The sequence below is a fragment of the Oncorhynchus mykiss genome, chromosome 1, assembly GCF_057628025.1.
Source record: "Oncorhynchus mykiss isolate SJ-2025 chromosome 1, ASM5762802v1, whole genome shotgun sequence".
Classification (NCBI taxonomy): Eukaryota; Metazoa; Chordata; class Actinopteri; order Salmoniformes; family Salmonidae; genus Oncorhynchus; species Oncorhynchus mykiss.
In genome coordinates this window covers 73,197,815-73,224,113 of record NC_143022.1, presented here as the reverse complement: position 1 = coordinate 73,224,113, position 26,299 = coordinate 73,197,815, and the positions used below count along the sequence as shown (strand labels likewise).

The following is a 26,299-nucleotide window of genomic DNA, read 5'->3' as shown; positions in this document are numbered from 1 at the left end:
GACCGAGAGACTGAAAAACAGCTTCTATCTCAAGGCCATCAGACTGTTAAACAGCCACCACTAACACTGAGTGGCTGCTGCCAACACACTGACACTGACTCAACTCCAGCCACTTTAATAATGGGAATTGATGGGAAATGATGTAAATATATCACTAGCCACTTTAAACAATGCTACCTTATATAAATGTTACTTACCCTACATTATTCATCTCATATGCATACGTATATACTGTACTCTATATCATCGACGGTATCCTTATGTAATACATGTATCACTAGCCACTTTATACTATACTATGCCACTTTGTTTACATACTCATCTCATTTGTACATACTGTACCCGATACCATCTACTGTACCTTGCCTATGCTGCTCTGTACCATCACTCATTCATATATCCTTATGTACATATTCTTTATCCCCTTACACTGTGTACAAGACAGTAGTTTTGGAATTGTTAGTTAGATTACTTGTTATTACTGCATTGTCGGAACTAGAAGCACAAGCATTTCGCTACACTCGCATTAACATCTGCTAACCATGTGTATGTGACAAATAAAATTTGATTTGATTTGATTTGATTTGGTGGTTAGGCCATCAGCTGTCCCAAATTAGGCTACATGAAAAGTGCAATACTGTTAATTAATTTAACCTTGTGTTAGTACAGGTTTTCAGTGAATTTATGTAAATCCTTTATGTAAAACAGAGTGATCAAATTCAGAACTTACATCTGTATATTGTCTGTCTACTGTAGCTCCATCGCTTTAATCTCAATTTAGATCGGTGCTGTTGATCCTCGCCCTTTGACCTCAGTTGATTACAGGCCATGGTATCTTATAGGTGATGATCCTAAAGCTTTGACAACTTCTACTGTCAATCTGAAAGGTATAGATAAAGTGTGACAAAGCAACCCGCAATAAAAACACATTCAATATCTATAGTTTATGAGGAGTCACACTCTGTAGAATCTGCACACTGCGACTCGCAATGTAATAAAATTTGCCAGTTTTTGATCTGAATTCCTTTATTTCAGCTCATAATGTCATCCCAGGTTTCAAAATGAAACAGTGCTTTGTATGAATCACAGAAAGCCATCAGACGAGAATCATGCATGCTGTGCAGATTCCTTCTATCAGGCAGTGAAGCCAGAATAGGAAAAACAAATGGGTTTAGGAATGCGTTCTAGGTCAAGGTGAGTCTGTGTGTGAAACTGAATACGCAGATATACTGTAGAGTAGATGTGTCTCAGGGTTGTGTGCGTAGGCGTGTTTGCAGGGCCAGAATACAAGGAACTGAGCTCTAAAAAGCACCTGTGAATGAACAATAGTGCACTTTGGAACTGCTGATACGCTCTACACTGAATCCACAGTTTTCGCAGGATCAGGCGTGAGCCCCACAGTCAGAGAGGGGTGTTGTGGCTAATGCAGAGGTCGCTAAACCAACAAGAGAACGAAGAAACCAGAGAGGAGCATTGGAGCACCATAGATGATCCTGTAATATGAAGGTAATACTATACATGAAATGGGACAGGACAAGTTACAACGCCTTCCAATTTGTCCAATTACCACATACCTGCATGGCTTTGTGTGTTCTTCAGTTGGTGAAAGGTGATTATACTGTATAAGATAGTTATCGGTTTGAATCCAGATAAGAATTTTAAAGTGTCCAACAGGTCAAATGTTTTGCTGTGTTGTATGTGTGTAGTATGTGTGTTGTATGTGTGTTGTATGTGTGTTGTATATTCCATTACCATATGGTCCTGTTCCTTTATGTGCACGTAATTATGTCCTATTTCAGCGTTTCCCAAACATGGGGTTGTGATAGAAACTATGAAATAAACCATTTTAAAAATGTGCTTGGTTCACAGAACCGGGGTTACCTCAGTAACCTCTGGTAGCCGTTAGATGTGGTTGTAATAAACAGAGTGGTTTCTGTTTCCTTCCTACAAATGTGACTCTATCTTTTGAATGGTTTAAGCTGCAAAATGTTATGACCCCTTCACTGAAAGCTAAGACTCTAAGGAACACTCATGTTTCCCTCTACAATGCCCACAAGCCGCGCAGGACTCATTAAAACAGAGTGGACAAGACCAGGCACTAAGCAGACTGGGGGGAAAATAACATCCTCAACGAGAATGTTCTTTTCTACATAGAAGATCTTACAGAATTATTGCCTGATGATCTTCTGGACTTCCCAATACCTTTCCGATGCATTTCAGTCACTTCAAATCATACTTCTTTCAGAAGTTGAAACGCTGTAAAAAGTCAGACTGATTTGTAATAGACTTATAGCGGCAATTAAAAAAGTAAACATTGGCCACATTTTTGACATGGTGTGTAAACATTTTTTTTGTAATATCAAAATTGGTTCGCAGGCCAAAAAAGTTCAGGAACCCCTTTAGTTTAGTTTTAGTTATTTAATTAAACCATTTTAAAAAACAAGCACACATAAAACTTGAAAAAGCCATACATGCACATGAATAAAATCATCGAGGACAACACACAATAACGTCTTGGACTTATTTCCATTGTGGTCCTCTTGAGACAAGATGGCTAGACACGATTGAACACCGTATGTCAGTGAAATGATAAAACAACAACATAAAAGAAGAACATCTATCTCATCATTCCAGTTACATCATAGGGGTTATTCATATGGACACAGAAGACATCAAACATATTTTTACTTTATGTTTAAAGCTGCCCAGAGAGGACGTTGTTTTTATGGGCAGAGGCAACTCATTCCATTCTGAGGCTCCAGTATACAAGAAAGTACTGTACCTTTCCCAGCATTACTCCTGAACCTGTATAAGCACACATCAGCAACACCTGATCTGGTGCTGTGATTGTGTGCATCCCTAACACGAGGAAAGTAATCACTTAGATATCTGGGTGCAGGACCATAAATACTCCTGTAAACCAAACCTAGTCTAATCTGGGACACCCTAGCCTCAACCGGCAGCCAGTTTAGTTCCTGAAAGCAGCTCCTGCCTATGTGAGTAGTACATGGACTCACCTTCAATACTACCCTGATCAACTTATTCTGGGCTATCTGAAGCTTCCTCTTCATAAGTTTAGATAAGCCCCCAAACCAGAAAGTAGTAGCATAGTCAAAATGGTATTGAATGAGGGCAGTAGCTAGCACTTTCATGGAGTCCTTATCAAGCAGCTTGAACTTTCTAGCCAAAAATGCAGTCCTGGCATTAACCTTCCCTAGCACCTTATTGGCCATGCTCACACCTCCCAAGCTTCCATCAAGGATACATCCCAAGTAGCTAACAGAGGTTTTAATAGTCAGCAACCCCCCCCCCCCCCAACTCCACTCTGGTTTCAGACGACCTACACAATTTAGGTCTGGATCCAAAATAATTACTTCAGTTTTCCCTAAGTGCAGAGATAGCTTATTATCTCCAAGCCATTTGTTAATGTTAGTAAGCTCTGTGCTAAGTATGCTCTCCAACATAGTTTTTTTTTGGTGAAACACCAGAAGTGTAGAGTCATCCGCATAAAGAAAAAGACGGCAAGAACAAGCATCTTTCATATCGTTAATATACAATAAAAACAGCAGAGGCCCAAGCACGCTCCCTTGCGGAACGCCACAACTCATTGGTTTTGCCTGAGACAGTGAACCATTAACCTCTAATACTTAGTCCCTACCTGATAAATAGGACTTTACCCAGCCTAGAGGGACACTGCTTAACCCCAGTGCCTCCAGTTTGGAGATTAGGAGACAGTGATTAACTGTATCAAAGGCCTTCTGTAGGTCAAGCAGTACCATTCCACACAGATTTCCCTCATCAATTTCTTTCCTGATGAAGTCAGTCAAGTAAAGTAGACATGAATCAGTGGAGTATGTTTTTCTAAAACCCAACTGAAAATCATACATTAGACCCTGTTTGTTAACATATTAATACATTTGCTCATCTACAATTCTCTCCAGGATCTTTGATGTTACACAGAGGATAGATACAGGCCTATAATTCCCAGGGTCAGACTTTATCCCCTTCTTATACAGAGGTATAACTTTAGCTTGTTTCATGTCCCTGGGAGAGAGATTAACGATATGCGTAATACAAGGGCCAATTTGCTCTGCAGAATCTATAAGAAACCTTTCAGGAATATTATCCAGGCCTGTGGCTGGATAAACTCTGCCAGCATACTGACTATTTTGGCTGTTGCTACCTTTGCAAAATAAAAAGTGTTTGGCTGAACCCCTAACTCTACATAATACTTCTTGACTTGGTTGCTTCCATACAAACCAGAACTGGTGGGCAGCTTGCTAACCAGCTTTCTGAATTCATTGGCAACCTCTGCTTTTTCATATACCATCTCCCCTTTGATGTTCAGTTTAATGCTGTTTAGTTTGTTTTTGGTAGTACTACTACAGCCTAGTTCCTTAAATGATTTCCGAAGCTTTTTAGGGTCATTTTTGTTCTCAATTATTTTCTCAGCAAAGTAACCCCTCTTAGCTTCATCCATCCTGCTCTGTGCTTCATCCATCCTGCTCTGTGCTTCATCCATCCTGCCGTCTAATGGGAGCCATCACATTCACCACATCAAGGAATCTACATTTAAAGTCTTCCCAGGCACTGTCTACCCCTACACTCTCTAGCACAGGTGACCAGTCAATTTTACCCACTTCCTCCCTAAACTTTTCAACACAGTATTTTTTGAGTCCTCTAATATCTTTAAAAATCCTCCTTGTGCAAAATGTAATAAAAGGATCACTGATTCCATATACTATTACTCCACTCTGCGAGTCCACTCCCTCTCCACTCCCTGTCATACAGTATATACAATATGTACACAGCACAAGAGCTGAAAGGCAGCACATGTGGCACTTTCATTTTGTTTGCTGTCGTGAACACAAACGTGGATATTAGAGTGCAGGTCCGCAGATTAAACTGTCCCCAAGGAGAGAACAGCTTTACTGCAAAATGTTGTAAAATGAAACTTGACCGAAGAGAATGACCTATTATGACAGATAATGTTCAATGCACATATATGTGTAGTCTTCTCTTTCCAAGGGAAAATGTTTAGCCTACAGTTGATGCTTGAATAGTGCTATAAAGTTTCTAGCCTTACTCAATCAATCAATCACATTTACAGTGCCTTGCGAAAGTATTCGGCCCCCTTGAACTTTGCGACCTTTTGCCACATTTCAGGCTTCAAACATAAAGATATAAAACTGTACTTTTTTGTGAAGAATCAACAACAAGTGGGACACAATCATGAAGTGGAACGACATTTATTGGATATTTCAAGCTTTTTTAACAAATCAAAAACTGAAAAATTGAGCGTGCAAAATTATTCAGCCCCCTTAAGTTAATACTTTGTAGCGCCACCTTTTGCTGCGATTACAGCTGTAAGTCGCTTGGGGTATGTCTATCAGTTTTGCACATCGAGAGACTGACATTTTTTCCCATTCCTCCTTGCAAAACAGCTCGAGCTCAGTGAGGTTGGATGGAGAGCATTTGTGAACAGCAGTTTTCAGTTCTTTCCACAGATTCTCGATTGGATTCAGGTCTGGACTTTGACTTGGCCATTCTAACACCTGAATATGTTTATTTTTGAACCATTCCATTGTAGATTTTGCTTTATGTTTTGGATCATTGTCTTGTTGGAAGACAAATCTCCGTCCCAGTCTCAGGTCTTTTGCAGACTCCATCAGGTTTTCTTCCAGAATGGTCCTGTATTTGGCTCCATCCATCTTCCCATCAATTTGAACCATCTTCCCTGTCCCTGCTGAAGAAAAGCAGGCCCAAACCATAATGCTGCCACCACCACGTTTGACAGTGGGGATGGTGTGTTCAGCTGTGTTGCTTTTACGCCAAACATAACGTTTTGCATTGTTGCCAAGCTTGGGAAATCTTTTTGTATCCAAATCCGGCTTTAAACTTCTTCACAACAGTATCTCGGACCTGCCTGGTGTGTTCCTTGTTCTTCATGATGCTCTCTGCGCTTTTGACGTACCTCTGAAACTATCACAGTGCAGGTGCATTTATACGGAGACTTGATTACACACAGGTGGATTGTATTTATCATCATTAGTCATTTAGGTCAACATTGGATCATTCAGAGATCCTCACTGAACTTCTGGAGAGAGTTTGCTCCACTGAAAGTAAAGGGGCTGAATAATTTTGCACGTCCAATTTTTCAGTTTTTGATTTGTTAAAAAAGTTTGAAATATCCAATAAATGTTGTTCCACTTCATGATTGTGTCCCACTTGTTGTTGATTCTTCACAAAAAAATACAGTTTTATATCTTTATGTTTGAAGCCTGAAATGTGGAAAAAGGTCGCAAAGTTCAAGGGGGCCGAATACTTTCGCAAGGCACTGTATTTATAAAGCCCTTTTTACATCAGCCAATGTCACAAAGTGCTGTACAGAAACCCAGACTAAAACCCCAAACAGCAAGCAATGCAGATGTAGAAGCACGGTGGATAGGAAAAACTCCCTAGAAAGGCCAGAACCTAGGAAGAAATCTAGCGGGGAACCAGGCTCTGAGGGTTGGCCAGTCCTCTTCTGGCTGTGCCGGGTGGATATTATAACAGAACATGACCATTATGTTCCAATGTTCATAGATGACCAGCAGGGTCAGATAATATTAATCACAGTGGTTGTCGACGGTGCAACAGGACAGTACTACCTGGTAGAGTTTCTCACACCACAGATGTTTTACTGCTGATGCACCTCTTATGTGTTTGCTTCAGGCCAATGGAACTCCAAGGAGATGGTGTATATCTTTTTTTGTTATTTTCTTACATTTTCTACTATTATTTAACTAGGCAAGTCAGTTAAGAACAAATTCTTATTTTCAATGACGGCCTAGGAACAGTGGGTTAACCGCCTTGTTCAGGGGCAGAACTACAGATTTTTACCTTTGCAGCTCAGGGATTCAATCTTCCAACCTTTCGGTTACTGGCCCAACGCTCTAACCACTAGGCTACCCTGCCTCCCCATGTATATCTTTATCTCTGACGGTCGTGGTTGGGAACGAGGCATACTGAAACAAAGCATTATTCGGATATCAATGCCTGCTCCAATTTTTTTAAATCACAGACATTGTTAATAAAAGGTGTTTTTGTAATGTTTATTCAAATTTTCACGGATAGTTTGCATAAAGAATTGGAGAGTTGTTTGTGTGTGCAGGGATTAGGAGGGGATCTATTCAGTGAGCCGAGTGTGTCAGTCATCCATACTCTTTTCAGACAGTTTTCTTCTTGGTGCTCTTCTCTGCCGGTAATTATATCTGAGCAGCTCGGGCTTTCTTGTCTCTCACAATGTCGGGAAGATAACACGACCATGTTAGGGCATTGCTGTTGCTGAGATCCCTTGTCGTAGCAGGGTTGTATGATAGTGCATCTAATTTCATTTCAGTCTGAAATTCAACAGACAATTTGTCAATCTGTCTCATTACCCCTTCTGTCTGATTCTATTCAGGTCCTGAAACTGTTACTATAATTGGAACAGGAGTTCTGACATCATTCTTAGCAGTGTAGGTTGTCGGTCAGCAGGGTAACACACTATGAGTCTGCCTCAATCCTCCATCCCTCGCTTACTGTCACTCTTTGAAGATAACCCTTAATCCCCACCTATATGTCTCTGGTACAGCCCCCCTCCAGATGTTCAGTCTGTCTTAATGAGACTGGTGCTCCTAATAATAACTCTTCCTCCCTCCCCTCCCCCCAAGGCCGCTACAACAATCACAACCACTGAGATACAGACACACAAGCATAGCCCATCCAATCAAACGCAACCCCTTTCCACACCTCGATAAGACTTGTTAACAATGCTACTCCAGGCAATGTGTGAAAATGATGTTAGCTTTTTCATAAAAGCATGAAACTTAGTACGTTTGTATAGTTTTGGGTCCTGGACATTTTCAGAAAGGGAGCCATTGCAAAAGCGCCTCTTGGCAGCCAATTCTATTTTCTGCCATAGCCGGTCAATCCATTTTCCTTCATATGATTACAATGGTAATATGAATATGGATTACTGCCAGTACAACATCATAAACAGTTTTCCTTATTATATAATGGTCAACGTGGTTGAGCCATGGCAAAGAAATCAAATTAAATTGCTGTTTCTAAAAATGTACAAAATATAATATATATTTTTTATACATAATGCTGGAAAGTGAAGCTCAGTTTGGGGGTAATGCCATCAAGCATTTTTTAGTCAACCATTTTTGATTCTGCATCACCAAAAATGAATGGAGTCAGCCATTGACACCAAGCTAAGGCAAGAGCAAGCAGGATTCTGGGACAAGGATGTATGGTCCCCCCACTTCCCCATTCTCACTTCATAGACATCAAGGCTTTTGCTAGTATACATGGTGAAACTCTCTGGAAGATCTTGAGATTCGATTCAATATACACTAATCAAGGTATACTATTTTGACCACTTTGAATGCAGTGTCATTATGGGCAAGTCTGCACGGTTCACTGTGCAGTCTGGAGTGAGACAGGGTTCCATCATCTCTCAGATCCTCTTCCTTATTACTATTGACTGGATCATGACCAAAACCACATCATACAAACCCAGAGATATTCAGTGGACCCTGTTTTCCCAGATGGAAGATCTCTAAACTTAACCAAAAACCTTACATTGTGCATATGCCCAACTCCTCCCATCTGGAGATCTAATCAATTCAGCCTCAAAACAAATGCAAATATAACAGCAATGTCAAATCAGTTGTTTTGTATGCTTTGTCCGTGTTTGGAGACAAATCTCAGGCTAGGGTCTTGTACACTCTGATCTACTATGACCCTGTTGGTCATCCATGTACTTATTATATGAACAACTGTCTGGTGGTCAGATGTACTCTGCTGTACTTTCTTGCCTAAATTGACAGCTTGTCACAGCTCGCACTCCAACCTTTTACTATGTACAGCTAAAGATGGTTTCTTCCAGCCACATACAGTAGCTGCTGCTTGCTCTTTGGGGTCTCGGCCGGGTTGTTGTAAAGCACTCTGTGAAAATCGCTGTTGTGAAAAACGCTATGTAAATAACGTTTGTTTTCATTGATTTTGATGCGATGCGAAATTAGCTTAATTGATGTTATATTGACTGCTAGTGCCATCATAGAAGAGAGTTGTGAAGTGTTCAAAAATGAAAATGTTCTGTTAAGAAATATAAGCTGAGGAGTGGTGAGTGGCATTTGGGACCAGCAATCGCTTGAGGTACATACCTGCCCATGAAATCACCCCATGAGCTCCCTGGGTGCAGACCAATCAAATGCCCTTCCTGTGTTCAGTAAATTTAAGCAGCGTCACACAATATCCACTTTGATAACCAGGGGCAAGAAGACAGCAGCTGTATGGCTTTCTATGCCACATACATGATATTATATTGTGTAAACATTGTCAGAAACTGACATTTTATTGGATTGTCTTCCATGGCTTACCATGGTGGTCCACTAGTAAATAATCATCTGAACAATTTATGATGTTGTACATGGCAACATTGTAATCCGTGACCATCAAAACATAGGTGTACACATCACCTTTTCTGTGTTATCAGGTTTGGTTCAGCAAATACGAAGTAAAATACCTTGTCCAGTTATGGCAGAATAGAAAAATGTCCGCAACGGCCACCAGGAGGCATTTTTGCGATGGCTCCCTTTCTGAAAATGTTTATGCTTTTGTGAAAAAGTGAACATATCACCTAAAATTAGGCACATATCACCTGGACCATAAACAACAATATTTTTTTGTATCTATCTCAGCAGCATGCACTAAGCACAGCTAATTAGGAAGATCAAAGGTTACTTTTGTTCCCTCTGCTAGATAAATATAATTATTTAATTTGACCCTCCATGTACAACTACAATATCCCAAACAAGGACATTTGATATGTCTGATAGGCTTTGTCATGACTGCCTTTTGTTTGATCACACATTTTCTGTCTTCCAATCAAACACCCTCTCTGCCTGTGTTTTTCACCGGTTACCGTGGTGAGGATAGGTCCTTTACTGATCTTTACCCTTCTCTCGCACAGCCAATGGACTCACACTGTTGCATTTGAATGTTGTCCAGGGGTGTCTGACTCACATGTTATCAAAGCAGGATATAGTATGTTGGTTGCCCCTGGATACTTATCTACAGTCAGTTTTGCATTCCCAATTTTTAAGGTTATGATTTGGGAAAGGTAAGCTGATCCTAGATCTGTGCTGAAGGGAAACCTTATGAATTACAATAAATACTGTTTTATAGTGTCATAGCTATCTAATCCATTCTACCACATAGTACTACAATACTCCCATATTCCCATTACTTTTCATCTTAATATGCCAACTCAAGCAAATTACATTCATGCTTTTCATTGGTTGTCATGCAAAGACGGACATACAGTACCATGGCATGTGACATCCATGCAGAAGTAGTAGACTTAAAATCACATTGTTCTCTTGTAACTTGACAACTATGAGCACTGTCAATTCCAGGTGGACATGTTTTCACTGTCTGTCGCCACCCAGCAACTTAGAAAATGAACATTCATCCGGGTCCCATTGAGTATTGCAGTTTCCATAGCAACAGGGACAGAGTGATGGAGAGTGGTCGAGAGTGATGGGGAGTGTGACAGGGAGTAGGTGAGGTAAAAGTCGAAATAATGTGTGTGTGTGGGTTCGTGTGTGTGTGGGGGGGAGCAAGAGAGGGAGGAGGATGGGAGAGAAAGATGAGGATGAGAGAGAGAGAAAGAGAGAAAGAGGAGGATGAGAGAGGGAGCGAGAGAGGAGGAAGAGAGAGAGAGAGAGGGGAGGATGAGAGAGAGAGAGAGAGAGAGAGAGGAGGATGCAAGAGAGACAGAATGTCTGTGTGAGGGGGTGTTTTTTTCACCATCAAACCTTCTATTTTTGCCAGAGCATTCATTCATGCAATTTCCTCTCTCTCTCTTCTTCTTCCAGGTGGATGGAGTGGCAATGAAGCAGTCTGCCTGACTGAGCATCTCCTCATTATCATTCCCCCTCCCCTCTCTTCATCCAATTCCCTAGTCCTATCTGCCATCCCCCTCTCCACCACATATAGAGCCAAACAACTACCACCACCGATCACTAACACCATCGCACACACATATAGAGACACACACACACACAAACACACACACACTACCCCTCTCTCCTGGGATACGATTTGAAGATTCACAAGTGCAGCCTCTCATTTGTAATCAGATGAAAGAGAGGATTATCTCAAGGTTTGCCCAATCTTGTTCCCGGCCAGGATAGAGGGACGGAGGAGGAAGAGGAGGAATAGACTGGAGAGGAGGGAGGACTCTGTGGATGGTGCGTGGCAAAAGGAGATCACCTGTAGAGAACCACTTTCCTTTCCTTTCAAACAACCTGGACTAACAGGGGTTTTATCCTGGGATCCTGGAGGATAACTTGACTCTGACACAAAGAAAGAGAGAGAGAGAGAGAGTAAATAAAGAAGAGGAACATAAGGATCTTATATTTTTTCTAAAAGGTAAGCAGGGGTTACAACAGAGACCTTTCAGGTTGAAAAAAGTGAAATCGCTGCATTCCAGAGGTGTAGAAATGTTGTTGTTGTTGTGTGTGTGTGTGTGTGTGTGTGTGTGTGTGTGTGTGTGTGTGTGTGTGTGTGTGTGTGTGTGTGTGTGTGTGTGTGTGTGTGTGTGTGTGTGTGTGTGTGTGTGTGTGTGTACATGGTTGGGAGTGGGGATTTTACTTACAGGTTATTTGGGGGGGGGCAATGAATCCAGGCCTTGAGTGAGTCAGTCAGTCACCATCTGGCTCTGGTCTCATACACACTTCAGATACTTGGCGCATTAGTATTGTTTAGGTGTGTCTATAGCATAGTAGCAGGAATATCCCGTTGTTGCATTGCGTGAGGTACATTCTGAAATGTTTGAAGGATTTATGTAAAAAGAAAAAAGGCAACTAATGCATTTATCTGACTTCTCACACCTCCATTTTCATACTACCACACATCAGGTGTTGTGTTCTGCTGTCAGTGGGCAAAGTGTTGGTATTCCTTTCTTTATCGCTGACTGGTCGCATGCTCCTATAAACCTTTAGGCCATATCACCTGTCTGCTTTGTCTATTTCCAGAAGTGACCTAACCTCTGATTTTACCAGCTTAGACGTAACCAATTTATAGGAGACAGATGACTTGTTGTGCCTCTGTGCTTAGTTACACTTTATTTGGATAGTCCGGATAGTCAACTATCTGTTCATAAGCAACTGCTTGCTAAGGTTAAGGTTGGGGTTAGGGTAAGGGTTAAGGTTAGGGTAAGGGTTAAGGTTAGGGTAAGGGTCAGGGTTTAGTAGATAGTTGAAATGTTACTGATGGTCTGTAGATGGTCTGTAGAGCATGTACAGACTTTCCAAAAAGTGTTACTCTGTGCTCTGTACTTCAGGTCAGCTTGCCCACTGACACCAGGCCCTACAGTGATTCCATTGCACAATGTTAAATGACTTACACAAACACATCATGTTGTAATTGACTGTGAAAACACTCAGCTTTGAGCTGTCAACACAGATGACTTCAAGAAATACATTGAACAACACATGTCATGCATGTTATCCCAAAAATACTGTTCATGTTGTTGCGACTGCTTTCTTATTCAGTCTGTAAAGCCCTCACAGAGCCCCTACACGTTACTAATGAGGAGGTGTACCATGGGACTGGGGTGGGATGGAGAGCTACCACGGGGCGTTAGGCTCCCAGGGTAGAGCAGGCTCATTGGTGATGCTTTTAAAGCTAAACTGACCCTAGAGGCCTCTTATGTGAAGTAGAATAACAAGACACTAAATGGGAATGAAATGCACCATTTTAAAAAGCCCATAGAAGGGTATATAGAAAGGCCAAATTCAAATTCTATTGTTAATGTGTACCAGTCTGGTTTTAGACCAGGACATAGCATCTTTTCAGCAGCTATGCTCGACTTAAAAGACGTGTTAAATGGCTTAGATCATGGGAATCACTGTGTTGCTTTATTTACAGACCTATCCAAGGCCTTTGATACTGTTTACCATCCCCTACTCATTCAAAGGTCTGAAATTGGCCTCGGCCAGATGTCTCGCAAGTGGTTTGGGAGCTGTCAGAAAAGGACACTGTGTGCTTTCTGATGGTGTCAAGTCAATATCACTAAAGGTGTCCTGCAGGGGATGATTTTGTGACCGGTCCTCTTTACTATTTATATCAATAATAGTAACATTCATCTGCATTCAGATGACACTGTCATGTATGCTGTTGCTCCTACTGCTGACCAGGCTGTTGGTGCTGCAATCGGATTTTTGTTGCCTTACAGAAAGCCCTTGTTGATTTCAAATGTGTACTTAATTAATGCGGGAAAAACTAAATGTTTGTTGTTTTCTAATTCTCATACAAATATTTCAGATGGTTCTCTCAGCGAGCAGATTCCAGCCTATAAATATCTAGGCTTTTGGATTGAGAATGTGAGGTTTGAAAAAATGAATGAGCTAATTAAGAAGTGGAGATTTAAAGCAGGCTTCTTTTATTGAAGAGCACATAAAGAACATGCACCATACATACACAATGTATCTTTGCAGTCTTACACAGGAGAGTCATTACATTTACATGTTAAGGGTACATTTACATGTTAAGGGTACATTTACATGTTAAGGGTACATTTACATGTTAAGGGTACATGTACATGTTAAGGGTACATTTACATGTTAAGGGTACATTTACATGTTAAGGGTACATTTTGGCTGTATAGAACAAATATTTCAAGAGTCTAAATGAGAATAAATAAGAAAACCTTCCTGCCAGCTCTTGATTGTGGTGACAGCATTTATCAGAATGCAGCAACCACTACTCTAAAACCCCTGGATACACTGTACCATAGTGTGCTTCGCTTTATCACAGGTAACAGGTTAAATACTCATCACTGCATCATTAATCAGGAGGTCGGCTGGACCTCTCTAAATTCCTGTAGATGACTTCATTTCTACCTTTTTGTTTACAAAGCTATGCTGCACAAGTTTCCAACTCACTTCTCTGTTAAAGTAGAAAAATATGAGGCACCAAACCCGCTCACAGGGTTGGTTAACTTGAGGTTTGTTGTGTCTCTACCGACCTAGGTCGAGTAGTTCTAACACCTCATTTACAATCCTCATTACATCTTGAATCCCTGGTTCCAATAGTTCAGCTTAGAATACTGATGAGGAATGAATTCACTGAGGTTTGAGTGTGTTTTGGTTGAAATAATTTATTTGTGAAATGTAGTATATCTGTCACGTTCGTCATAAGGAGTAGACCAAGAAGCAGCATGGTATGTTTCCATCCTGTATTATAGAATAGAAAACTTCAAAGAACAAACGAAACGTGAAGCTATAATAATGCTCACAGGCAACTAAACATAGACAAGATCCCACAAAGCACAATGGGAAAATGGCTACCTAAATATGATCCCCAATCAGAGATAACGATAAACAGCTGCCCCCAACATAGACATATAATTCACCTAGATAACCCACCCTTAAATCACACCCCGACCTAACCAACATAGAGAATAAAGGCTCTCTATGGTCAGGGCGTGACAGTACCCCCCTCCCCCCCAAAGGTGTGGACTCCGGCCGTAAAACCTGACTCAATAGGAGAGGGTCCGGGTGGGCATCTACCCTCGGGGGCGGCTCCGGTGCGGGGCGAAGTACCCACTCCGCTCGTGGACACGTCATCGGAGGAACCGGACCGTGGGTCGTCGCCAGAGGAACCGGACCGTGAATCATCGCCAGATGCTCCGGACTGTGGCTCGTCGCCGGAGGAACCGGACCGTGAATCATCGCCAAATGCTCCGGACCATGAATCGTCGCCGGGGACTCCGGACCATAGATCGTCGCCGGGGACTCCGGACCATAGATCGTCGCTGGGAACCCTCGCAGGAGGCTCCGGACTGAGAACCCCCGCTGGAGGCTCCAGATCACAGACCGTCGCTGGAGGCTCTAGACCGCCGATCGTCGCTGGAGGTTCTTGACTGCCGATCGTCTCAGGAGGTTCCGGACTGTGGACCGTCTCAGGAGGTTCCGGACTGTGGACCGTCTCAGGAGGTTCCGGACTGTGGACCGTCTCAGGAGGTTCCGGACTGTGGACCGTCTCAGGAGGTTCCGGACTGTGGACCGTCTCAGGAGGTTCCGGACCGTGGATTATCGTAGGTGGTTCCGGACTGTAGACCGTCGTTGGAGGTTCCGGACTGTGAAACATCGCCGGAAGCTCTGGACTGGGACCTGTCGCCGGAAACTCTGGACTGGGACCTGTCGCGGGAAGCTCTGGACTGGGAACTGTCGCCGGAAGCTCTGGACTGGGAACTGTCGCCGGAAGCTCTGGACTGGGAACTGTTGCCGGAAGCTCTGGACTGGGAACTGTCGTCAGGAAGCTCTGGACTGGGAACTGTCGCCGGAAGCTCTGGACTGGGAACTGTCGCCGGAAGCTCTGGACTGGGAACTGTCGTCGGAAGCTCTGGACTGGGAACTGTCGCCGGAAGCTCTGGACTGGGAACTGTCGCCGGAAGCTCTGGACTGTGGTGGCGCACTGGAGGCCTGATGTGTGGGACTGGTACAGGTGGCACCGGGATGATGACACGCACCTCAGGGCGAGTGCGGGGAGGAGGCACAGGACGTACAGGACCTTGGAGGCGCACTGGAGGCCTGATGCGTGGGACCAGTACAAGTGGCACTGGGCTGATGATATGCACCTCAGGGCGAGTGCGGGGAGGAGGCACAGGACGTACTGGACTATGGAGGCGCACTGGAGGCCTGATGCGTGGGACCGGTACAGGTGGCACCGGGCTGATGACACGCACCTCAGGGCGAGTGCGGGAGGAGGCACAGGACGCACTGGGCTGTAAAGGTGCACTGGAGACACAGTACGTATGGCCGGCGCAGGATATACTGGGCCGTGGAGGCACACTGGAGGTCTGGTGCGTTGAGCTGGTACAACGCGCCCTGGCTGAATGCTCACTTTAGCCCGGCAAGTGCAGGGCGCTGGCACAGGATGCACTGGGCTGTGAAGACGCACTGGCGACACAGTGCGTAAAGCTGGTGCAGAATATCCTGGACCCAGGAGGCGTACTGGAGACCAGGAGCGCTGAGCCGGCACAATCCCTCCTGGCTGGACGCTCACTTTCGCACGACAAGTGCAAGGAGCTGGCACAGAACGAACTGGGCTGTGGATGCGCACTGGAGACACATTGCGTATCTCTGCAAAACGCTCCTCACGGTGACTGTCTTGCTCCAGACACCAAAACATCCACTCCACCTCATCACTCACCTCAACTATCTCACAATACTCCTCGCTCAGCCTATCCCAATATTCCTCTTCGCTCTCAGACTCGCCCCTCGGCTTTGCCGACCAACCCGTGTGCACCCCCCAAAAAATATTTGGGGGCTGCCTCTCGGGCTTCCATCGTGGTCGTGAACTTCGGAGTCGCCGTTGATCCTCCTGCGTCTGCTTCCATGGAAGGCTTTTGTCTCCTGCCATTATGGCCACGCCGCTCGTCTCCTGGCCACACTGCTTGGTCCGTTTGTGGTGGGATCTTCTGTTACATTCGTCTTAAGGAGTAGACCAAGATGCAGCGTGGTATGTTTCCATCCTTTATTATGGAATAGAAAACTTCAAAGAACAAAACGAACAAATGAAACGTGAAGCTATAATAATGCTCACAGGCAACTAAACATAGACAAGATCCCACAAAGCACAATGGGAAAATGGCTACCTAAATATGATCCCCAATCAGAGATAACGATAAACAGCTGCCTCTGATTGGGAACCATACTAGGCCAACATAGACATATAATTCACCTAGATAACCCACCCTTAAATCACACCCCCGACCTAACCAACATAAAGAATCACATCTCTCTATGGTCAGGGCGTGACAGTATCTGTACAGCTGTATCTTGTAGTTGATTTTTTTGCTGTTTTATTGAATTAGCATGTTGATTTGTGAATTGTTTGTTCTTAGGGCACTATTTCGAATGAGACCCTGGTCTCAATTTGGCTCCCCTGAATAAATACAAGTAAAAAAAGACATTAAGAAATAATACATGTTAATAGATTCAGCAAAACATCCTTTTAATCATTATTCCTGTGTTGGGAAGCTTGTCGTTGGTTAAGTGAAACCTGTTTCGTGTATACAGTATCAGGGTGTTTGACTTAAAGGTTATGTGACCGAGGTTTAGCACTGTAGCCGACATCGTATCATCACGCCATGTCACAAGTTAACACATCCAGTACAAAAGCATTAGAGAGGCTACATTGGAGACATCCCTTAATGCTCTCAAAGAAGACACAGACAACCCTGTGTTTCTCCTGTAATCTTATAGAACATCGAGGGGCTGATCCAGACCTGATCTGACGGGCTAGTCTCTGCCACTGTGAGTGAGGGATACCTGGCCAGTCTGCTCATGGTGTAACAGATGTGATTGTACTTCGTAACTAAATGTATTTTTTTCTTTTTATTGAACCTTTATTTAACTAGGCAAGTCAGTTAAGAACAAATTGTTATTTACAATGACGGCCTACCAGAAGGCTAAAGGTTTCCTGCGAGGACGGGGGCTGGGATTAAAGAACATTTAAATAATAACAATATAGGACAAAACACACATCACGAGAAGAGAGACACCACAACACTACATAAAGAGAGACCTAAGACAACATAGCATGGCAGCAACACATGAAAACACAGCATGGTAGCAACACAACATGACAACAACATGGTAGAAAACCAACATGGCAGCAGCACAACATGGTAACAGCACAAAACATGGTGCAAACATTACTGGGTACAGACAACAGCACAAAGGGCAAGAAGGTAGAGACAACAATACACCATGCGAAGCAGCCACAAGTGTCAGTAAGAGAGTTTTTGACCGAAGAGACGGCGATAAAATGGTCCAGTTTGAGTGTTAGATGCAGCTCGTTCCAGTCACTAACTGCAGCGAACTGAAAAGAGGAGCGACCGAGGGATGTGCGTGCTTTGGGGACCTTTAACAGAATGTGACTGGCAGAAGGGTGTTGTATGTGAGGATGAGGGCTGCAGTAGATATCTCAGCTAGGGGGGAGTGAGGCCTGAGAGCGTTTTATGAATAAGCATCAACTAGTGGGTCTTGCGATGGGTATACAGAGATGACAAAAAAAAAACTATAACTTGGTATTTGTTTCATTAGTCTATTGTTGATACAGTCCCAAAATGTTTTGCATGTCAGCAATCAAGTTTTCAAGATAAATAACTTTCAAAATACAGAAATAGAGCCGGTAAGATGCATTTAGCATCATATTTTGCACCATCGCAAAAGTCAATATATTGATATGCAAGCAGTAGGTCCTGTTCTGAAATAATGCATTCCATTTTCATATTTACAATGTGTACGAATTTACAAAACACATTATACAGGCTGTATTTCTGTATTTTGAAGAATACATATATTGGAAACTTGACTGCTGACATGCTAAACATTTTGGGACTATATCAACATGAACTAATGAAACAAATACCAAAAGATAGTTTTGGTGTGGAGTTTTCCTATAACGTGTCAAAACACTTGGGCTAGACTACACTTCAATTATTTAAAAAAACATTGAAATTCTAGCTGTCAAGTCTGTCGTTACAGTACACTAGCTCCAAGCAGGATGATAAGTCATCTCATAATAAATAAATTAGCATAGTACCAGATTACTGGTTTCATCAGGGAGTCCTCATGCATAGACTGTGTACAGTAAGCTCCCATTGACATAAATAAGAGCTTATGTCCCTGTCTGTTTCCATTGTGTTCCAGGGCTTTCCCATGGCAGAGAGTGGGCATCCCGAGTCAGCACTATACCCACCAGGGGGCAGTGTTTCCCCTGACTCTGCCCTCTGCACCGACCCCCTCCTGCCTCTCTCTAAGAGTTCCACAGATGGGCTGACAGGTCCTCTGAAGCAGGAGGAACTCAGGAAGGGCTCCAGTGAGCATACGGCTCCATGCTCCCAAAGAGACAGAGAAACGGGCAGACAGAGGCCTTCCCAGGTTGTCCAGCACAACCTCCAACCGGACACATCTGTCCGCGTGGACCCCAGGAATGCTGTCCGCCCTCACACAGCCCATCACCACGAGGAGGGCAACACCAGTCATGGTCACCAAGCCTTCGGAGAGATCCAGGCGCCCCACCCCTTATCATCATCACAGAGAGACTTGGGAGGACTGGATCTATCCAGGCTGAATGTCCAGAGGAGTCACTCAGATCCCCTCCACATGCTCAGGGAGGTCCCTGCCCCTCCACCTCACAGTGAAACCAGCTGCCCTTTGTGCCCAGGGAGAGACTACCTTTCCCAGGATGCCTCTCGTAAGGTTTTCTCCACCTTAGCCTGCAAGCAGCCCTTGCAGCTCCAGCACTGCAATACGACCACAACCAACCCCACTGCCTGCAGACAGGGAAACGGCGGGGGAGGCAGACCCACACAGCAGCCTCAGGACGGGTGTGTCAGGGTCGGTGCCCCTAGCCCCTCTAACACAGCCGCTAACGTCGGCGGTGAGGCCCAACGCCTACAATCATGTGAGGAGGCCATCTGCTATTGCACTTTCGTCCACCCCCACGGGACGTTGAAGGACACTTTTGCGGCATACTGCCACCCCCAACACATCCCCACCCCTGCCCAGCTTCTGCCACACCTTCCGGGCACAGAAGCTGAGTTCAGGGACCAGAGGGTGCTCCCGCCTCACCTGGCGCCTACCCTCCTCTCCCTCCCTCGCCTCATGTCCTCCGTCAGCGAGACAGGGCTGGATGCCAAGCGCCTGCTGCAATGCTGCAACCTCAATTGTAACCTCAACTGCTCCTGGGCCAAAACTCTACACCCTAGTGGAGCCCTGCAGCAGGACATTCAGAAATATAGCTGTATGAGCAGCAACAATGGAGCCACCAGGGACACAGGGACCATGATGTCCCCCAGGGAGCTCAGGGACGTTGGGGTGCAGACGGGCCAGGTCCACGAGACGTGTCTGGCCCACGTGTTCCCCCAGGTCTGCCTGGTGGAGGAGAACGGGAATGAGAACGGGAACGGGAACGAGAACGGGAATGAGACAGACACGTCCCAGAAGCCCCCAGTGAAGGAGGTGAAGTGGGATGCGGAAGGGATGACATGGGAGGTGTACGGGGCTTCTGTGGATCCTGAGGAGCTGGGCCTGGCCATCCAAAAGCACCTGGAGCTGCAGATCAAGGAGACTGCTGGCCTCGCTGCCAAGCTGTCCCGCCAGGATCCAGCTACATCCAGGAAAAGCATTGGTGGTGCCGTTGGCTGGAGGAAGAGGAGCGGGGTGTTGGGCTATATCAGAACCCCAGCCTGCTGCGCACGCTCCAGCACGGCCGTGGACTGAGAGGGGAAACCTGAACACTGGTTTCCATGGTCAAGATGGCAGTTGCTTTATTGCACATCAAATGTGACTCCAATTCACCAGAGATAGTGTCTGGATTAGGTCTGGATTAAGAAAATCTGTGTGGCTGTCAGAATCATGGCATGTGTACAAGAACCTACCTGCTGAAAGAGGTGAATGGAAAGACAGTGAAAGGTTCCATTTGGATGGATTTGATTGGTAACGGTACCTTCATCATCACCGTAGATGCCAAGTGATAGAACAGAGTGCTGCCATAACAGTCATACAAAGTGATATAATGTTTTCTTACTCATTGAAGAATGTTTTATTTACTGGGGGGGGGGGGGGGGGGGGGGATAACTCGATCTGAGCAAGGGGTTTCTGTAAACGAACATGCATAAAGGTATAAACAACACAGTGTAGGAAAAGAAAGCTCCAATACAGCACAGACTTCGAATCACTATGGCTAGAAATATGTGTATATCTTCCTCTCATTTCTGATGCTATGATTTAGTCAAATTCTGTGTGAATGTTTGAAACATACCGTATACTGTATAGGATTTAGAGACCACAGAAATGTATACCTTTTCACAATCACTTCTACCGCTCCGTATTCACATAGAAAATATAGAAAAGTTATCACAATGCTGAATTGACAGTACGTCATAAGACTAGCATAGAGCAAGACTTAAACTGACCTCCGATGATTCATGCAACACTGTGATGCAGAGGAGAATACCGTGACATAGAGAAGGGGTTAACAGACTGGAGAATGTGTATCAAGAACGCAAACATCTCATCACATCATACAATATATTAATGCACATAACAATAGGTGAAATGGCGTGTTTGTGAATACATTTTTCATTCCATTTTTCAACTTCTCTTATATAAACAGTTATTGCGTTTGACCCTTTAATGCCAGGTAGACAAACTCATTCCATGGAGGGCGTAGTGTCTGCTGGTTGTTGATTTTCCCTGTTAATTAAGACCTAGACAACAAGGTGCGGGAAGTTCCTTATAATCAGTGGCCTTAATTAAACAATGAAGTACAAGAGAGGAAGCAAGAACCCGCAGACACTCAGCCCTCCGCGGAATGAGTTTGACATGCACTTTCATGTATATGTTCTGTGTGATGATTGTCTTGTGGACTCAAAACCACAGCCAAATAATTATTTTAGTCATATATCTAACCAGAAGGTTAAAAGTGAACTGTTAACCAGTAAACAGTCATGTTGTTTATCAAATAACAATCACTGAAAAGACTCTACTCTGAGTCTGAATTCTATCACTACTGTAACAGTATCTTGTCAATTTACTGTGCCATAGCAATGTGCTGCATTGGTATTGTAAAATGGATGAGTTACAACTAGCCGGTTAGATTGATAAACCTGTCAAGTATGTAATTTACAACATATTGCATTCGCGAGAGATTTTGACCAATCACAACAAACACAACAGGTGCTGTAACCTGATTTAAAGTTGCTTTTTACTGTGGCTACAATGCAGCGAGAATTGTTTAATCATGATATCAGTTGTATAATGTCGAAGAAAGCTATTGTTGTTTATTAAGTAATGACCAAGCTTGGCATTAAAGGGCTCTATTGTTTTTTACAGTATAATTTGAATACAATTCATTTATCCTACTTTAGTAATAATCACAAAGTTGCCATTTCAGGTCACAGCACAGATTGTTCAGTATTGTTGGGTTTCTATTGGAGGCCGTGAGACCAGATGGCAGGTTAAATAGGAGTCCTTATCAGTAGAATATTACTGCTGTTATCAAGTCTTTAAAACACCCACCTGTATTGATGGTTATCTGTATTGATAATTATGTCCAATGTAAGTCGATTTGTAACTTGGCAAACCCAGTAATACCCCAAATGAAGGGTCAATATACAGTATGTCTCAGATAATGTGTTCTAGGCTACTGTTGATATCAGCAATAAAGTATCTTAGATGAAGTTGTGATGGTGACGTCCAGGAAACTGTGTTTCCCCCCTCTGTATTATGGAGCCTAAACAAACCTCTGGTGACACTAATGTCAGAGTGTAACACTAATGCAGTCACAACAAATAAAAAATATGTTTTTTCTTGCTGTATCAGAATCAATGTCACTGGAGAGGCAAAATTCACAAAATGACAAATATTTTTAGACTACGGAAGGTTCAATCTGCAATTGAGAGCTTGGTAAATGTAACCATTGACCATGCATGATATCAAAATGATAGTTTTAACCATGTTTTGAGGCTATACAGTGTTGATTTAGAATCAAGGGAGTAAAACAAGCTTATATATTGGGTTCTGATGGCGCACAACAGTTGAACTAAGCTCATGAGGCATTTATACATTATTTTCCTTAAGAATCAATGGTTGTATATCAGTAATAAAAAATAAAATAACAAATACGTACCAATCGAAGATTGCCCCTTTAAATTAAACTGCAGGGTGTGTGTGTGTGCGTGTGCACGTGTGTGTGTCCTCTGCTCCTGAGGAGAAGGTCCAGCTGTATGAGTTGGTACAGGAAGCCAGAGTTTGGTCCATTATTGCATCCACCAGAGAAAGGTATATCATCATATACACCAGAACACCACGGCGGCTGATGCACATAGCACAGTGGACAAACACCTTGACTCCAGGACATACATAGTATTATACCTCAATAACCATTTTGTTTCAGAGCGATGTGTGTGTTTGTGACTGCACTCAGCGTCTTGAGTCATGGTGGTATAAATTAAATCTGCAGTGGGGTTGAAGTGAGGATGAAGGTTAAACTCTGTGTCATCTGGAGCCTCCACCACACCATAGTACTCCACCGGCAGGTCGCTATAGTAACCTGAGCCAGTGATGATCCGGTGACAGCCGTCCGTACTGTTTACGATGTGGGTGATACCCAGAGATGACAACAGGGCTTTATCACGAGCCACAGCCCTGCATATTACATACTGTTCTATAAACTATAATTCTACACACACACACACACACACACACACACACACACACACACACACACACACACACACACTCCGATGTAGAGGTTGGGCCAGACTAGGTCCTACAGGCTGCCTATTGGTCCATAAGATCTGACACAGCTCTGACAGATGGAATGTTTCCTCTTGGTTGGCTGACAGACCACTGCAGGGGCAGAGACCAGTGTGTGTGTGTGCGTGTGTGTGTGTGTGTGTGTGCGTGTGCATGTGTGTGTGTACCTACTGGTTGCCGATGTAGCGGTTGAGGTGACCGGTGGGCCGTCGGTTGGCTAGCAGGATCTCCAACAGCTCAGGCAGACGGACACTCACATCATCGCTCCCTCAGAGACATGCTGACACAGTCTGGAGAGGAGGTGTGTGTCACAGTGACAGCTAAACCAGAGCAGAGCAGAAAACAATCTGGTCAGGTCAACAATTTCAAATAAAACATCTTTCCCCTCTGATCCAAGTCAACTTACTTTTGACAGGCAGCATAGTCCCTCCTCTCACTGTGTCTGCTCCTCTTCCCACACACACCTGCAGTTAGTTTCCATTTTTAACCCTCTGTAATTCCAAACCTCCTCACCAATGACGAAAACATCCTCCAGAATTTACTGGACAGCTGACACTATTCAAAATGTAGAGGAGTTATTGTTCATACCATAGTTGTAATAGACATCTGAAAGTAACAAAACAGACACCAAACTGGAAAAAAAGTACCTTTTTAATTGTGTAATCTCATTATTAGTGTTTCAACTGATAGATTTCCAGGAGACAATGCTCAGCTGCACAACTCACAGCAGGTTCAACTATCACCACTGGCTAACACAGGGATGTTGAAAAGTTTAAATTCTTTAGATATTTTTGATTTTAAAAGGCATTGAGCATCGACATTATCTCCAGGGAATCCTGCTACCGCATTATATGGTATATACAACATGCTGTGTATATACAACATACAGTATATACAACATGCTGTGCTTTAATACCAGTTTGTACCTACTGTAAAAGTCCTACAACTACATATTTTCAACCAGTATAAAGGATTGTGTGTGAGATGGATAGATAGATATGAGGTGAGACGAGCGAGGGATGGGAGGAGAGAGGGATGAAAGAAGGACTGTCAGAGAAGAGGACATAGTCTCCTCTTGCGTGTGAGCTGTGTGTCGAGGGTGAGCAGTAGTGACAGGAAATGTCTGTTGGGGTAGATGGCGCGTCGCTGGGTCACATGTTTGAGCGCGGTGCGAAGCGGCAGACGACAGTGCATCATCAGGAACGCCAGCACCAGCGTGGCGGAACGACTTATACCCATGATGCAATGCACCAACACCTTCCCTGGAGAGGATAGAGAGAGTGTGGGAATAAAGAGAAAAGGAGGGAATGAAGGGAGAGGCAGAGTTTGATGAAGGAACTCAAATGTCCCTAGAGACAGTCTTAAATAAACTGTACAGAAGTAAACACCTGCATTAAAGTGCCCCTACCATCTTTAGTCTTCAGGGCCTTGTGTATGAAGTCCGCTGCAGGTTTAAAGTACTGGCTGAGGTCAAAATGGGATGAGTCTTCTGTAGGGAAGCCACAATACACACAGGTGTTTCCATAGTAATCCTGGTCACCGATGCTGCCCTGCTTAAAGTGAGCTGCGTTCAGGATGTGTGTGATGCCAAGCTTCTTTAATGCACCCCTGTTCTGAGCTATGGCCCTAAGGGAAAGACAGAGGGTAAAATATATGGGGAGAGAGAAGTGTGAAATGTGAGATTGCATAACTGTTTGAACAGAAATAACATGCAGAGAATGGATTAATCAGTGAACAGCCTGGAATAATATAGACAAGATTTAGGCAAAAAATGAATGCAGTAGTTTAAAAAAAGAGCAATATTCTGTAATTCCATGTTCAGTATGTGTTCAACAGTGTTCTGTAAGGTTTAGCAGTGTTCAGCAGAGTTCAATAGGGCAATAGAGTCCACTATAGGAACTTGAGATGCTGAATTCCAAATCAACCTCTAGCCTCTGACCCTTAGCCTCTACTTTTTAGCTCTTACTCATACCTCTGTAGAACCAAAAGGATTGGATAGGGGGATCCAATATATTTAATCTATTATTATCTCTATTGCCGTATTTCTAAAACCCATCCAACCCAGCGGCAGGGGTAAGGGAATTTTGAAAAGAAAAAACTAAAATAAGAAATAAAAACTTACACGTTTCCGATGTAGAGATTAGGCCAGACCTCATCTAGTGGTGTCAGTTCAAGCTTGCAGGACTCCAGGATTGACTCTAGTTCTTTAATAGCCACCAGGTCTTGCTGCTCTCCCTTTGACATTCTCCCTAGACAGTGGAACTACCTTGACTGACTCAACTACTGCGGCCCTCTGGCCGTGTGTGACCAACTCCAGCAGGCGGGGGTGTGTGCGTGTGTGTGTGTATGGGGGTGGGGGTAGGTGTGTGAGGGACATAAGCAGGTGGCTGCTGGTTGTCCACCGATTTAGCTCTGGGTTCAGCCTGTTCTTTCTTTCTCTCTGTTTCTTTCTCAGTCTGCCTCTCTCTCTCTTTCAGTCTCTCCCTCTCTATATATACAGTGCATTCGGAAAGCGCATTTACTCATCAATCTACACACAATACCCCATTTTAACAAAGCAAAAACCATGTTCAGAAATGTTTTCAAATTTGTTAACAATAAAAAATGTAATTATCAAATACATAAGTATTCAGACCCTTTACTCAATACTTTGTTGAAGCACCTTTGGCAGCGATTACATCCTCGAGTCTTCTTGGGTATGCCGCTACAAGCTTGGCACACCTGTATTTGGGGAGTTTCTCCCATTCTTCTCTGCAGATCCTCTCAAGTTCTGTCAGGTTGGATGGGGAGCGTCGCTGCATAGTTATTTTTGGTCTCTCCAGAGACGTTCGATCGGGTTCAAGTCCGGGCACTGCCTGGGCCACTCAAGGACATTCAGAGACTTGTCTCGAAGCCACTCCTGCGTTGTCTTGGCTATGTGCTTA

The 26,299-nt window shown here is 43.8% G+C and overlaps 2 protein-coding genes and 1 pseudogene across 3 annotated transcripts; 1 reads left to right on the top strand and 2 right to left on the bottom strand.

Annotated features, from left to right (window-relative positions):
- The first annotated feature begins 1,250 nt into the window (after window positions 1-1,250).
- LOC118965320 (uncharacterized) lies at window positions 1,251-22,433 on the top strand. The gene is made up of 3 exons (XM_036984177.2): window positions 1,251-1,506; window positions 10,911-11,466; window positions 18,762-22,433. The coding sequence occupies exon 3, from the start codon at window positions 18,771-18,773 to the stop codon at window positions 20,334-20,336; it is 1,566 nt and encodes a 521-aa protein (XP_036840072.1). The 5' UTR covers window positions 1,251-1,506; window positions 10,911-11,466; window positions 18,762-18,770; the 3' UTR covers window positions 20,337-22,433.
- A 31-nt stretch (window positions 22,434-22,464) lies between these two features.
- LOC149985634 (dual specificity protein phosphatase 13B-like) lies at window positions 22,465-23,941 on the bottom strand (annotated as a pseudogene).
- A 67-nt stretch (window positions 23,942-24,008) lies between these two features.
- zgc:153981 (dual specificity protein phosphatase family protein) lies at window positions 24,009-25,718 on the bottom strand. 2 transcript variants are annotated; one of them, XM_021610425.3, is made up of 3 exons: window positions 25,498-25,718; window positions 24,784-25,001; window positions 24,009-24,637 (listed from the first exon to the last, which is right to left on the bottom strand). In XM_021610425.3, the coding sequence occupies exons 1-3, from the start codon at window positions 25,617-25,619 to the stop codon at window positions 24,426-24,428; spliced, it is 552 nt and encodes a 183-aa protein (XP_021466100.1). In that variant the 5' UTR covers window positions 25,620-25,718; the 3' UTR covers window positions 24,009-24,425. The 2 variants fall into 2 exon arrangements, with proteins under 2 accessions (XP_021466100.1, XP_021466109.1); XM_021610434.3 differs by having other exon boundaries at window positions 24,784-24,993; window positions 25,498-25,685.
- Between the last annotated feature and the right edge of the window lie 581 nt (window positions 25,719-26,299).

Coding starts and splice junctions, on each gene's coding strand:
- LOC118965320 (XM_036984177.2), top strand. CDS start 18,771: ATGGCAGAGAGTGGGCATCCCGAGTCAGCACTATACCCACCAGGGGGC.
- zgc:153981 (XM_021610425.3), bottom strand. CDS start 25,619: ATGTCAAAGGGAGAGCAGCAAGACCTGGTGGCTATTAAAGAACTAGAG. Junction 25,002..25,497: donor AATCTCTACATCGGAAACGT/GTAAGTTTTTAT, acceptor TCTTTCCCTTAG/GGCCATAGCTCAGAACAGGG. Junction 24,638..24,783: donor GGCCCTGAAGACTAAAGATG/GTAGGGGCACTT, acceptor TATCCTCTCCAG/GGAAGGTGTTGGTGCATTGC.